At 32.2% G+C, this 15,223-nt stretch overlaps 1 protein-coding gene across 2 annotated transcripts in view; it reads right to left on the reverse strand.

Annotated features, from left to right (window-relative positions):
- The window catches only part of LOC135140559 (LIM/homeobox protein Lhx5), a 117,348-nt gene that overhangs the window by 23,727 nt on the left and 78,398 nt on the right, over nt 1-15,223 (reverse strand). For both annotated transcript variants that reach the window (XM_064071165.1, XM_064071164.1), the window contains one exon: nt 9,674-9,837. In XM_064071165.1, the coding sequence (XP_063927235.1) occupies nt 9,674-9,837 (164 nt within the window). The remainder of the gene's footprint in view (nt 1-9,673; nt 9,838-15,223) is intronic.

The raw sequence follows: 15,223 nt of genomic DNA on the forward strand, positions 1-15,223 counted from the left end.
CGTACCAATTACCAATGTAACTATTGTCAATAACTGTTTTTTTTAGAGGTGCAACTAAAAAAAAATAGTTTTTTTCTCAATTTAAGTTGTTAAATTATCTCATCGAATTAAGCTCGAGATTTTTTGTTGTTGAATTTTTTAAAGAGTTTGAAAGAATCTTGGACAACTTAGTGTTTTATTTCTGACGAGTTTGAAAGAATCTCCGGGGACCCTTGTGTTTTATTTTTAAAATAGTTTGAAAGAATTTCGGGTATTCCTGTTCTGATTTTTGAAAGAATCTGAACAATTCTTGGAAACCTTCATGTATCCTTTTTGAAAGAATTTCAAAGAATCTCGGCTACCACTGTTGTGGTATTTTTGAGTGAGTTTGAAAGAATTTCCGGGATACTTCTTCTTTTATTCTTGCATGATTTTGAAAGAATCTCGGGGATTCCTGGGGTCCTGGTTTTGAAAAAAATTGAAGAATTCTCGGAAACTTCTTGTTTCCTTTTTGAAAGAGTTTGAAAGGTTCTCGGGGATTATTGTTGTCTTATTTTTAAAAACTCCTTGCTTCTTTTCTGAATGAAATTGAAAAAAATTCGAGGCTTTTGTTGTTTTATTTTTTAGTCATTAATAATAAATTAGTTTGAAAGAATTTCGGAGGTTCCTGTTGTCCTATGTTTTTATTTTTTCTTTATCTCGGGGGTCCTTGTTGTGCTGTGTTTAAAAGAGTTTGAAAGAATCTCGGGGGTTCCTGTCATCATAATTTTGAATCAGTTTGAAAGAATCTATAGAAAATCTTATGTTTTATTTTATAAGCTTTTTGAAAGAATCTCGGAAGTTCCTGTTATGTTAATTTTGAAGAAGTTTAAAAGAATTCGGGGACTGCCGTGTTAGATTTTTGAAAGAGTTTGAGAGAATCGCGGGGCTTAATGTTGTGTTATTTTTGAAGAAGTTTGAAAGAATCTCGGGGACTTGTAGTGTTGGATTTTTGAAAAAGTTTGAAAGAATCTCGGAGGTTCCTGTTATTTTTGAAGAAGCTTGAAAGATTCCCGGGAATTCTTATTGTTGTATTTTTGAAAGAGTTTGAAAGAATTCCGGGGGTTTCTGTTGTAGTATTTTTGAATCAATTTGAAAAAAACTCTAGGAAATCTTATGTTTCGTTTTAGAAACATTTTGAAAGAATCTCGGAGATTCCCGTTGTGTTATTTTTGAAGGAGTTTGAAAGAATCTCGGAGGTTCCTGTTATTTTTCAAGGAATTTGAAAGCATCTCGGGGATTTTTATTGTTATATTTTTGAAAGAGTTTGAAAGAATCGCGGGGGTTTCTGTTGTGGTATTTTTGAATCAATTTGAAAGAATCTCAGAGATCCCCGTTATGTTATTTTTGAAGGAGTTTGAAAGAATCTCGGAGACTTCTATTATTGGATTTTTGAAAGAGTTTAAAAGCATCTCGGGGCTTAATGTTGTGTTATTTTTTAAGGAGTTTGAAAGAATCTCGAGGACTTGTAGTGTTGGATTTTTGAAAGAGTTGAAAGAATTTCGGAGACTTCCATTATTTTTCAAGGAATTTGAAAGAATCCCGGAGATTTTTATTGTTGCATTTTTGAAAGAGTGTGAAAGAATCTCGGGGGTTTAAGTTCTAGTATTTTTGAACCAATTTGAAACAGTCTCTAGGAAATCTTATGTTTTATTTTAGAAACATTTTGTAAGAATCTCGGAGATTCCTGTTGTGTTATTTTTGAAGGAGTTTGAAAGAATCTCGGGGACTTCCATTGTTGGATTCTTGAAAGAATTTAAAAGAATCTCGGGGCTTAATATTTTGTTATTTTTGAAGGAATTTGAAAGAATCTCGGAGGTTCTTGTTATTTTTCAAGGAATTTGAAAGCATCTCGGGGATTTTTATCGTTATATTTTTGAAAAAATCCAGGTGGTTTCTGTTGTGGTATTTTTAAATCAATTTGAAAGAATCTCTAGGAAATCTTATGTTTTTTTTAATTTAGAAACATTTTGAAAGAGTTTCAGAGATCCCCGTTGTGTTATTTTTGAAGGAGTTTGAAAGAATTTCGGAGACTTCTATTATTGGATTTTTGAAAGATTTTAAAAGAATCTCGGGGCTTAATGTTGTGTTACTTTTGAAGGAGTTTGAAAGAATCTCGAGGACTTGTAGTGTTGGATTTTTGTAAAGAGTTTGAAAGAATTTCGGAGACTTCCGTTATTTTTCAAGGAGTTTGAAAGAATCCCGGGGATTTTTATTGTTGTATTTTTGAAAGAGTTTGAAAGAATCCCGATGGTTTAAGTTGTAGTATTTTTGAATCAATTTGAAAGAATCTCTAGGAAATCTTATGTTTTTCTAATTTAGAAATATTTTGAAAGAATATCAGAGATCCCCGTTATTTTATTTTTGAAGGAGTTTGAAAGAATCTCGGAGACTTCAATTGTTGGATTTTTGAAAGAGTTTAAAAGAATCTCGGGGCTTAATGTTGTGTTATTTTTGAAGGAGTTTGAAAGAATCTCGAGGACTTTTAGTGTTGGATTTTTGAAAGAGTTTGAAAGAATTTCGGAGACTTCCGTTATTTTTCAAGGAGTTTGAAAGAATCCAAGGGATTTTTGTTGTTGTATTTTTGAAAGAGTTTGAAAGAATTCCGGGGGTTTAAGTTGTAGTATTTTTTAATCAATTTGAAAGAATCTCTAGGAAATCTTATGTTTTATTTTAGAAACATTTTGCAAGAATCTCGGAGATTTCCGTTGTGTTATTTTTGAAGGAGTTTGAAAGAATCGCGGGGACTTCTATTGTTGGATTTTTGAAAGAATTTAAAAGAATCTCTGAGCTTAATGTTGTGTTATTTTTGAAGGAGTTTGAAAGAATCTCGGAGGTTCTTGTTATTTTTCAAGGAATTTGAAAGCATCTCGGGGATTTTTATTGTTGTATTTTTGAAAGAGTTTGAAAGAATCCCGGGGGTTTAAGTTGTAGTATTTTTGAATCAATTTGAAAGAATCTCTAGGAAATCTTATGTTTTTTTTTTAATTTAGAAATATTTTGAAAGAATTTCAGAGATCCCCGTTATGTTATTTTTGAAGGAGTTTGAAAGAATTTCAGAGACTCCAATTGTTGGATTTTTGAAAGAGTTTAAAAGAATCTCGGGGCTTAATGTTGTGTTATTTTTGAAGGAGTTTGAAAGAATTTCGAAGACTTCCGTTATTTTTCAAGGAGTTTGAAAGCATCTCTGGGATTCTTATTGTTGTATTTTTGAAAGGGTTTGAAAGAATCTCGGGGGTTTAAGTTGTATTATTTTTGAACCAATTTGAAAGAATCTCTAGGAAATCTTATGGTTTATTTTAGAAATATTTTGAAAGAATCTCGGAGATTTCCGTTGTGTTATTTTTGAAGAAGTTTGAAAGAATCGCGGGGACTTCCATTGTTGGATTTTTGAAAGAGTTTAAAAGAATCTCCGGGCTTCATATTGTGTTATTTTTGAAGGATGTAGAAAAAATCTCGGAGGTTCCTGTTATTTTTCAAGGAATTTGAAAGCATCTCGGGGATTTTTATTGTTATATTTTTGAAAGAGTTTGAAAGAATCCCGGGACTTCCATTGTTGGATTTTTGAAAGAGTTTAAAAGAATCTCAGGGTTTAATGTTGTGTTATTTTTGAAGGAATTTGAAAGAATGTCGAGGACTTGTAGTTTTGGATTTTTTAAAGAGTTTGAAAGAATTTCGGAGACTTCCGTTATTTTTCAAGAAGTTTGAAAAAATCCCGGGGATTTTTTTTGTTGTATTTGTGAAAGAGTTTGAAAGAATCCCGGGACTTCCATTGTTGGATTTTTAAAAGAGTTTAAAAGAAACTCGGGGCTTAATGTTGTGTTATTTTTGAGACAGTTTGAAAGAATTTCGGAGGTTTCCTTTATATTTCAAGGAGTTTAAAAGAATCTCGGGGGTTTCTACGAAATCTTATGTTTTATTTTAAAAACATTTTGTTATTTTTGAAGGTGTTTGAAAGAATCTCGAGGGTTCCGTTGTAGTATTTTTGAATTAGTTTGAAAGAATGTTGAGGTTTCGTGAAGAAGTATTTTTGAATCAGTTTGAAAGAATCGCGAAAGTTCCTGTTGTGTTATTTTTGAAAGAGTTAGAAATAATCTCAGAGGTTCCTAACGTAGTATTTTTTAATCAGTTTGAAAGAATGCTAAGGGTTCCTGTTGAAATATTTTTTATTCAGTTTAAAAGCATCCCGACGGTTCCTGTCATAGTATTTTTTAATCAGTTTGAAAGAGTCCCGAGGTTGCTATCGTAGTATTTTAAATTAGTTTGAAAGAATCTCCGGGGTTTCTATCGTATTATTTTTGAAACAGTTTGAAAGAATCCCGATGGTTCTTATTGTTGTAGTATTTTGAGTTAGCTTCAAAGAATTCCGGTGGTTCTTATTCAAGTATTTTTGAATTAGTTTGAAAGAATGCCGAGGGTTCCTATTGCAGTATTTTTGAATTAGTTTGAAAAAAATCCTTAAGATTCCTGTTGTACTATTTTGAATTCGTTTGAAAGAATTCTGGTGGTTCTTATTCAAGTATTTTTGAATTAGTTATCAGTTTGAAAGAATCCCGATGGTTTCTATCGTAGTATTTTTAAATCAGTTAGAAAGAATCCGGAGGATTCCTGTCGTAGTATTTTGAATTAGTTTGATAGAATCTCGAGGGTTCCTGTCGTATTATTTTTTAATCAATTTGAAAGAACCCTGACATTTTCTGCCGTAGTATTTTAGAGTTAATTTGAAAGAATCCCATGGGTTTCTTTCGTAGTATTTTTGAAACAATTTGAAAGAAGCTCGAGAGTTACTACTGTGTTGTTTTTCAGGAGTTTGAAAGAATCTCGGGGGTTTCTATTGTATTATTTTTTTATCAGTTTGAAAGAATTCAGAGGGATCCTATTTTAGTATTTTGAATTAGTTTGAAAGAATCTCGGAGGCTCCTGTGGTAGTATTTTTAATTAGTTTGAAAGAATCGCGAAGCTTCCTGTCGTTGTATTTTTGAACAAATTTGAAAGAATCTCGAGAGTTACTATTGTGTTATTTTTCAGGAATTTGAAAGAATCTCGGGGGTTTCTATTGTATGATTTTTGAATCAGTTTGAAAAAATTCCGAGGGTTCCTGCCGTAGTATTTTCGAACAAATTTGAAAGAATTCTGAGGGTTGCTATCGTAGTATTTTTGGAATTAGTTTGAAAAAATCCCAATGGTCCCTGTCGTAGTATTTTTGAAAGAATTTGAAAGAATTTCGACAGTTACTATTGTGTTATTTTTCAGGAGTTTGAAAGAATATCGGGGGTTTCTATTGTATTATTTTTGAATCAGTTTGAAAGAATCCTGAGGGTTCCTGTCGTAGGTTCCTATCGTATAATTTTTTAATTAGTTTGAAAGAATTTTGAGGGTTCCTGTTGCAATATTTTGAATTAGTTTGAAAGAATTTCTGAATTTTATATCGTAGTATTTGAATCATTTTGAAAGAATCTCGAGAGTTACTACTATGTTATTTTTCAGGAGTTTGAAAGAATCTCGAGGCTTTCCACTGTATTATTTTTCAATCTGTTTGATAGAATCCTGAGGCTTTCTGTCGTAGATTCCGATCGTATAATTTTTGAATCAGTTTAAACGAATTCTGAGGGTTCTTGTCTTAGTATTTTGAATTAGTTTGAAAGAATCTCGGAGGTTTATATCGTAGTATTTTTGAATCAGTTTGAAAGAATCCCGAGGGTTTCTGTCATAGTATTTGCACAAGTTTGAGAGAATCCGGAGGATTCCTGTGGTAGTATTTTAGAATTAGTTTGAAGGAATCCCGGGCGTTCCTGTCGCAGTATTTTGAATCAGTTTGAAAGAATCTCGGGGGTTCCTGAAGTAGTATTTTTAAGTTACTTTGAAAGAATCTCAATTATTTCTCTCAATAAAATTATTTTTTAATCAGTTTGAAAAATCTTGAGGGTTCCTGTCGTAGTACTTTTGAACAAGTTTGAAAGAATCGCGAGGATTCGTGTCGTAGTATTTAAGAATTAGTTTGAAAGAATCTCGAGAGTTACTACTGTGTTATTTTTCAGGAGTTTGAAAGAATCTCGGGGCTTTCTATTGTATTAATTTTTAATCAGTTTGATAGAATCCTAAGGGTTTCTGTCGTATGTTCCTATCGTATAATTTTTTAATCAGTTTAAAAGAATTCTTACGGTTCTCGTCTTACTATTTTGAATTAGTTTGAAACAATCTCAGAGGTTCCTATCGTAGTATTTTTAATTAGTTTGATAGAAACTCGGGGGTTCTTATCCTATTGTTTTTGAATCAGTTTGAAAGAATCCTGAGGGTTCCTGTCGTGGGTACCCATCGTATTATTCTTGAATCAGTTTGAAAGAGTTCTGAGGGTTCCTGACTTAGTATTTTGAATTAGTTTCAAAGAATCTCGGAGGTTTATATCGTAGTATTTTTGAATCAGTTTGAAAGAATTCCAAGGGTTTCTGTCATAGTATTTGAACAAGTTTGAGAAAATCCAGAGGGCTCCTGTCGTAGTATTTTAGAATTAGTTTGAAGGAATCCCGGGAGTTCCTGTCGCAGTATTTTGAATCAGTTTGAAAGAATCTCGGGGGTTCCTGACGTAGTGTTTTTGAGTTACTTTGAAAGAATCGCAGGGGTTCCCACAAAATTATTTTTTAATCAGTTTGAAAAATCTTGAGGGTTCCTGTCGTAGTATTTTTGAACAAGTTTGAAAGAATCCCGAGGGTTCCTATCGTAGTATTTAAGAATTAGTTTGAAAGAATCTCGAGAGTTACTACTGTGTTATTTTTAGGAGTTTGAAAGAATCTCGGGGCTTTCTATTGTATTAATTTTTAATCAGTTTGATAGAATCCTGAGGGTTTCTGTCGTAGGTTCCTATGGTATAATTTTTTAATCAGTTTAAAAGAATTCTTACGGTTCTCGTCTTACTATTTTGAATTAGTTTGAAACAATCTCAGAGGTTCCTATCGTAGTATTTTTAATTAGTTTGATAGAAACTCGGGGGTTCTTATCCTATTGTTTTTGAATCAGTTTGAAAGAATCCTGAGGGTTCCTGTCGTGGGTACCCATCGTATTATTCTTGAATCAGTTTGAAAGAGTTCTGAGGGTTCCTGACTTAGTATTTTGAATTAGTTTCAAAGAATCTCGGAGGTTTATATCGTAGTATTTTTGAATCAGTTTGAAAGAATTCCAAGGGTTTCTGTCATAGTATTTGAACAAGTTTGAGAAAATCCAGAGGGCTCCTGTCGTAGTATTTTAGAATTAGTTTGAAGGAATCCCGGGAGTTCCTGTCGCAGTATTTTGAATCAGTTTGAAAGAATCTCGGGGGTTCCTGACGTAGTGTTTTTGAGTTACTTTGAAAGAATCGCAGGGGTTCCCACAAAATTATTTTTTAATCAGTTTGAAAAATCTTGAGGGTTCCTGTCGTAGTATTTTTGAACAAGTTTGAAAGAATCCCGAGGGTTCCTATCGTAGTATTTAAGAATTAGTTTGAAAGAATCTCGAGAGTTACTACTGTGTTATTTTTAGGAGTTTGAAAGAATCTCGGGGCTTTCTATTGTATTAATTTTTAATCAGTTTGATAGAATCCTGAGGGTTTCTGTCGTAGGTTCCTATGGTATAATTTTTTACACAGTTTAAAAGAATTCTTAAGGTTCTCGTCTTAGTCTCTTGAATTAGTTTGAAAGAATCTCGGAGGTTCCTATCGTAGTATTTTTAATTAGTTTGAAAGAATTCTGAGGGTTCCTGTCGTAGAATTTTGAATCAGTTTGAAAGAATCCTGAGGGTTCCTGTCTTAGTATTTTTGAACCAGGTTGAAAGAATCCCGAGGGTTTTTGTTGTATTATTTTAGAATTAGTTTGAAAGAATTCTGAGGATTCCTGGCGTAGTAGTTTGAATTGGTGTGAAGGAATCTCGGAAATTCTTATCGTAGTATTTTTGAATCAGTTTTAAAAAATCCTGAGAGTTCCTGTTGTAGTATTTTACAAGTAGTTTGAAAGAATCCCTAGGGTTCCTGTCGTAGTATTTTTGTACAAGTTTGAAAGAATCACGAAGATTCGTTTCATAGTATTTTGAAGTAATTTGAAAGAATCTCGAGGATTCCTGTCGTAGTATTTTTGAATCAGTTTGAAAGAATCTCGGAGGTTCCTATCGTAGTATTTTTGAATTAGTTTGAAAGAATCTCGAGGGTTCCTGTCGTAGTATTTTAAATTATTTTGAAAGAATCACGGGGGTTCTTATCGTAGTATTTTTGAATTAATTTGAAAGAATCTCGAGGGTTCTTGTGGTAGTATTTTGAGACAGTTTGAAAGAATCTCGAGGGTTCCTGTTGTGTTAATCTTCAAAGGGTTTGAAAGAATCATGGGGTACTGTTGTAGTATTTTTGAATTAGTTTGAAAAAATCTCGGGTGTTTCTATCGTATTATTTTTTAATCAGTTTGAAAGAATCCCGTGGGTTCCTGTCGTAGTATTTTTGAATAAGTTTGAAAGAATCGCGAGGGTTCCTGTTGTAGTATTTTAGAATTAGTTTGAAAGAATTCCGAGGGTTCTTGTCCTAGTGTTTTTGAACAAGATTGAAAGAATAGCGAGGATTCTTGTCGTAGTATTCTGAAGTAGTTTGAAAGAATCTCGGGGGCTCCTATTGTAATACATTTGAATTAGTCTGAAAGAATCCCGGATATTTATTTCTGTCGTAGTATTTTTGAAACAGATTGAAAAATCTCGGGAGTTCCTATTGCGTTATTTTTTAAAAGTTTGAAAGAATCTCTGGAACCTATTGGATTTTATTTTTGAAATATTTTGAAGGATTTCGCGGATTCTCTCTGTTTTATTTTAGAAGTATAGTTTAAAAAAATCTCAAGTATTTCTTTTGTTTGAAAGAGCTAGAACATTCTCCTGGAAGCCAAGTGTCTTTTTTAATGTTTTTGAAAGGGCAAAAAAGGGTAGAATCAAGACAAAAAAAAAAAATAAAACAGCAACGGTGGTGGAAAATTTAAGAGAAATTATGGAAGAAATTTCGTTGATATCATTTCGAAGATTTAAGCAGCAATTCCCCACATTAATTCTAAAGCTTAGCCAACAATTAAATACATCGTGTAGAATGGACACAATTAATTTTAAAAAAGGTCTTGAAAATGTTTTTCTATAAATTTCAGCTATATCTTCAAATTCTATTTTGTTTACATTTTTTTTATTGAATACAAGTTTCGTTTATTGTTAGTTTTCTTTCATCCCTTATAGGTCCAAAAAATTATTGGCTTATTTATTTTTCGTTTAATCAAGCAAGCACAACAATATTCCACACACGTCGACTTGGACTCCAACCCGACAACCAATCCGCTTGTTATTGTCTCCTTTACGCCGCCATTCCCATTCCAACAAAGAAAAAACCCCACAATATTTAATTATAACCACCTGTCAACAAGCAATAAATGCGCCAATTCCATAAAATTACACCTCTCGCTCTAATTTTAAGCAAACGTGTTCGTGTCAAATCGCATTTTCTCACAACCGAAAATAAAAGTAAAGGTGTAGCGTGACAGCCGCCCAGATAACACACTCTTTAAGAACAATAAAATTAAAGCACGGAGCAAGAACGAAATCCGACAATTTTCACACGACCCAATTACGCCTTCATCGTAATTAAAAATAATTGAAAAAAACAGTCCCTCACCTGCCCTATCGAACTGCTGATGTCCGAGTGGGGTAACGAGTTGTTGTTGGTCTCTCCGGGGGCGGGGGGTAAGGAACCGTGCAGCGAGTGGTGTTTGAGCACCGACGACGCCGTGCTGTTGTCGTCGTCCTCTTCGTCTTCGGAAGCCGAGCCCATCAACGAGTCTACAACGAACAACAACAACAACATTGATAATGATAACTATAAAAACACAAAAACGAATTAATTAATTAATAAAAATGACAGGCGTGAGTCCTGCTCTGTACGATTGCTACAATGCTACGTGGGGCGCCCTCCCCCTCGTTCCGTCGGTAAACATAAGTGATCTTGTTTACACGAAAACTTACACATGTTTGGCTAATTCCTTCCTGAAACACTCGACTCGAGTGGAGTGTTGTTGTTGTCGAACTAGAACGCTCCGAAGGGTGTAAGTTATATGTGTGAAGGGGCGGCGGTAGGGTCTTTGATCAATAATCAACATTAAGTGGCTGTGTGCGACCGCAGAGGGAGCAAACGTGAAGTGGAAATCGATTGGAGGAGGAAATGTTTTGTCGATGAAATTAATTAAGTGGGTCGGATGGATCTGGGAAGGCGTGGGGAAGGAGTTGGTGGTGCGATTGCGAAGAGAAGGGTTGTTGTTGAATGTTGGGAAAAGTGAGGCGAGTGGCGTATTTTTTGAAACGGGATTTAAGTTAAGTCGAATCCAATTATGGCGGAAAAGAGCGGGATGGGGACTGGAGAGGATTTCCGGAAGGGCGAAGAGCTAACACAAAGAGGGATGATCGGGATATTATATCAGGAGATCTGGTTAACTTATAACGAGCGAATATAAACACTAATAGTAATAATAGTACCATCAAACGTACTCTTTGTAAACCATATTTTAGCTTTAAAGATTTATTTTTGATCATCTAGTAGACTTCCCATAAATTATTATTTCGATTTATTCTAACCTATATACTTTTGATAATGGTACTGCTACAGTTATAGCAAAGTACCATCGTTTTACAGTGAAAATTTCTCGAATCATTTAATTTGATTTTCTTCCCGGTCATAATAAATCTCTTATTCATTTTTCAGATTTTTTTGATAATAGTACTTTTTCAAGTATGATACAGTATTTTTGTTCCTACATTTTTTAGATTTATTTGCATCTCAGGTCGAAAAGAATATTCAAATATGTATTTTTTCTTTATAATATATTACTGATAGTGGTACTGTACATATTTTACAATTTACGACAGTTTTGATAATGGTACTTTTGCAAGTACAACAGTAATATTGTCGTTGTATTCTCAAGAATTCTTAAATTTTTTACGATTTATTTTCGAGCTGAATTTGGTAGATTACTGGCAACTTTTTTCGTTGTAAGATGTTTTTTGATAATGGTACTGACATAGATCTGCTGAAGTACCGACGATCTATGCTCAAGAATTCAAACAACTTAGTCTCATTTGTGTGTTTTTTAATATAATGGACATTTAGGGAATTGCGTAATTTTTTGTGTTAAGATTTGTTGATAGTGGTACCGTTATAAATATAGAATATATATATATATTCATCGGCGTTCTATTTGTGAGAACTGTCCCATCATTTACCCTTACTTTTAATTTATATTTAGCACAACTTGTAGACGATATTTTAGACTTTGAGACATATTTGATAAGTAGTACCTTCGCAATTAGAGATGACATCGCTGTTCTCTTTTCGAGAATTCTCAAGTTATTCTGATTTACGTTTTACCCAATCTGGTAAATTTCTCGCAAACTAATTTTTTTTAAATTGTAAAATATTTTTGATGAGAGTACTTTTGCAAGTACAACAATAATATTGTCTTTGTATTCTCAAGAATTCTTAAATTTTTTACCAATCATTTTCGAGCTGAATTTGGTAGATTACTGGCAACATTTTTCGTTGTAAGATGTTTTTTCTGGTGAAGTACCGACGATCTATACTCAAGAATTCAAACCTCTTAGTCTCATTTGTGTGTTTTTTAATATAATGCACATTTGGAAAATTGCGTAATTTTTTGTTTTAAGATTTGTTGATAGTGGTACCGTTATAAATATAGAATATATATATTCATCGGCGTTCTATTTGTGAGAACTGTCCCATCATTTACCCTTACTTTTAATTTATATTTAGCACACCTTGTAGACGATATTTTAGACTTTGAGACATATTTGATAAGTAGTACCTTCGCAAATAGAGATGGCATCGCTGTTCTTTTTCCGAGAATTCTCAAGTTATTCTGATTTACGTTTTATCCAATCTGGTAAATTTCTCACAAACTAATTCTTTATAAATTGTAAGATATTTTTGATAAGAGTACTTTTACAAGTACAACAATAATATTGTCGTTGTATTCTCAAGAATTCTTAAATTTTTTACGAATTATTTTCGAGCTGAATTGGTAGCTTACTGGCAACGTTCTTCGTTGTGTGATATTTTTGATAATGGTACTGACGCAGTTCTGGTAAATTATCGGCGATCTATAATCAAGAATTCACACCACTTAGCCTCATTTGTGTTTTTGTAAATGTAATGAACAGTTGGGAAACTACGTAATTTTCTTGTTTTAAGATTTTTTGATAGTAGTACCGTGATACATTTAGAATATATTTGTACACTGTCGTTCTATTTCCAAGAATAATCCCATAATTTACTATAGTTTCAGTTTAAATTTAACAAATATCTGCAAACCATATTTTAGATTTTAAGACATATTTGATATGTAGTACCCTCGCAGTCAACGAGAGTATCATTTCTTTCTTTTAGAGAATTGTCAATTTGTTCTATTTTACGATTTTCCCAAACTGGTAAATTTCCCGCAAACTCCTTTTTTTTCATGTTTATATAGTTTTGATAATGGTACTATTGTAGTTATAGCAATAATAGTTATCGTTGTTCTGTATTCAAAGACGTTCGTCATTTAGCCACATTTTTTATTCAATTATAAATACTCTCCTTGAAAATCTTTCTTTAAATTCAAAGATATTTTTGATAGCAGTACCTTTGTAAGTACAGCAATAAAGTTGTCGTTTTATTTTCAAGAAGTCTTAAATTATTTCATTTCGAGCTGAATTTAGTAGATTATTGGCAATTTTCTTCGTTGTAAGATATTTTTCATAATGGTACTGATGCAGTTCTGGTAAAGTACCGTCGATCTATAATGAAGAACTCAAACCACTTAGCATCATTTGTGTGTTTGTAAATGTAATGAACATTTGGGAAACTACGTAATTGTCTAGTTTTAAGATTTTTTGATAGTAGTACCGTTATACATTTAGAATATATTTGTACACTGTCGTTCTATTTCCAAGAATAATCCCAAAATTTACTATAGTTTTAGTTTAAATTTAACAAATCTCTGCAAACCGTATTTTAGATTTTAAGACATATTTGATAAGTAGTACCTTCGCAGTCAGCGAGAGTATCATTTCTTTCTTTTCGAGAATTGCCAATTTGTTCTGCTTTACGATTTTCCCAAACTGGTAAATTTCCCGCAAACTCATTTTTTGTCATGTTTAAATAGTTTTGATAATGGTACTTTTGTAGTTACAGCAATAATAGTAATCGTTGTTCTTTATTCAACGACGTTCAAGTCTATTAGCCACATTTTTTAATCAATTCTAATACTCTTCTTGAAAATCTTTCTTTAAATTCTAAGACATTTGTGATAGGAGTACCTTTGTAAGTACAGCAATAAAGTTGTCGTTGTATTTTCAAGAAATCTTAATTATTTTATTTCGAGCTGAATTTAATAGATTACTGGCAATTTTTTTCGTTGTAAGATATTTTTCATAATGGTACTGATGCAGTTCTGGTAAAGTACCGTCGATCTATAACGAAGAACTCAAACCATTTAGCCTCATTTGCGTGTTTGTAAATGTAATGAATATTTGGGAATCTACGTAATTTTCTTGTTTTAAGATTTTTTGATAATAGTACCGTTATACATTTAGAATATATTTGTATGTACACTGTCGTTCTATTTCCAAGAATAATCCCATTATTTACTATAGTTTTGGTTTAAATTTAACAAATCTCTGCAAACCGTATTTTAGAATTTAAAACATATTTGATAAGTAGTACCTTCGCAATCAGCGATAATATCGCTGTTCTTTTTTCGATAATTCTCAAGTTATTCTGATTTATGTTTTACGTAATCTGGTAAACACCTTTTTTTTTATTTTAAGATAGTTTTGATAATGGTACTATTGCAGTTGTAGCAATGATATCGTTGTTCTATATTCAACAATCCTCAAGTCATTTATCTTCACGTTTGAAATAATTCTAATACTGTTCTTCCAAACCATTATTTTTCATTATCTGAGATATTTTTGATAAGAGTACTTTTGCAAGTACAATAATAACATTGTCATTGTATTCTCAAGAATTCTTAAATTTTTTCAAATCATTTTCGAGCTGAATTCAATAGATTACTGGCAACTTTCTTCGCTGTAAGATATTTTTGATAATGGTACTGATGCAGTTCAGATAAAGTACCGCCCATCTAAAGTCAAGAACTCAAACCACTTAGCCTTATCGGTGTATTTTTTAAATAATGGACATTTGGGAAACTACGTAATTTTTTGTTTTAACATTTTTTGATAGTAGTACCGTTATACATTTAGAATATATTTATCCATTGTCGTTCTATTTTCCAAAATAATCCCATCATTTACTATATTTTTAGTTTAAATGTAGCAAACCCCTGCAAACCATATTTAAGGTTTTGATTGAGACTTATTTGATAAGTAGTACCTTCCCAATCAGCGATAATATCTCTGTTCTCTTGTCGAGAATTCTCAAGTTATTCTGAATTATGTTTTACCCAGTTTGGTGAAAATCTCATTTTTTTAAATTGTAAAATCGTTTTGATAATGGTACTATTGCAGCCGTACCAATGACATTTTTGTTTTACATTCAAAAACTCTCAAGTCATTTAGCATAATTTTTTATACTAAAATTCTTCTTGCAAAACCATTGTTCATATTCTAAGATATTTTTGATAAGAGTACTTTTGCAAGTACAACAATAGCATTATCGCTGTATTTTCAAGAATGGTTAAATTATTTTGAATCATTTTCTAGCTAAATTAAGCAGATTACAGGCAAGTTTTTCGTCGTAAGTTATTATTGATAATGGTACTGTTGCCAATATGGTAAGTACCCTCGATTTATAATTAGTTATTAAAGTAACTTAGTCCCATTTGTGATTCTATGAATTATAATAAATATTTGGGAAATCGTGATATTTTTTGTGTTTTAAGATATTTTTGATAATGGTACCGTACTTGTTCATAGCTGTTCCATATAAATGAACTGTCCCATAATTTATCTTTTCTTTTCGTTCGAATTTAGTAAACACCTTGAAACCATATTTTAGATTTTTAGATATATTTGACAAATGGTACCACCGTAATCACAGCAATAATATCATTAGTCTCTAGTCGATAACTCTCGAGTTATTCTAATTTACGTTTTACCCAATTTGGTAAAAATCTCTTTTTTTTTTTAATTGTGATATCGTTTTGATAATGGTACT

Source organism: Zophobas morio, unplaced genomic scaffold (assembly GCF_036711695.1).
Source record: "Zophobas morio isolate AGI-343-1 ecotype UQ-CSIRO unplaced genomic scaffold, CSIRO_AGI_Zmor_V1 ptg000040l, whole genome shotgun sequence".
NCBI lineage: Eukaryota > Metazoa > Arthropoda > Insecta > Coleoptera > Tenebrionidae > Zophobas > Zophobas morio.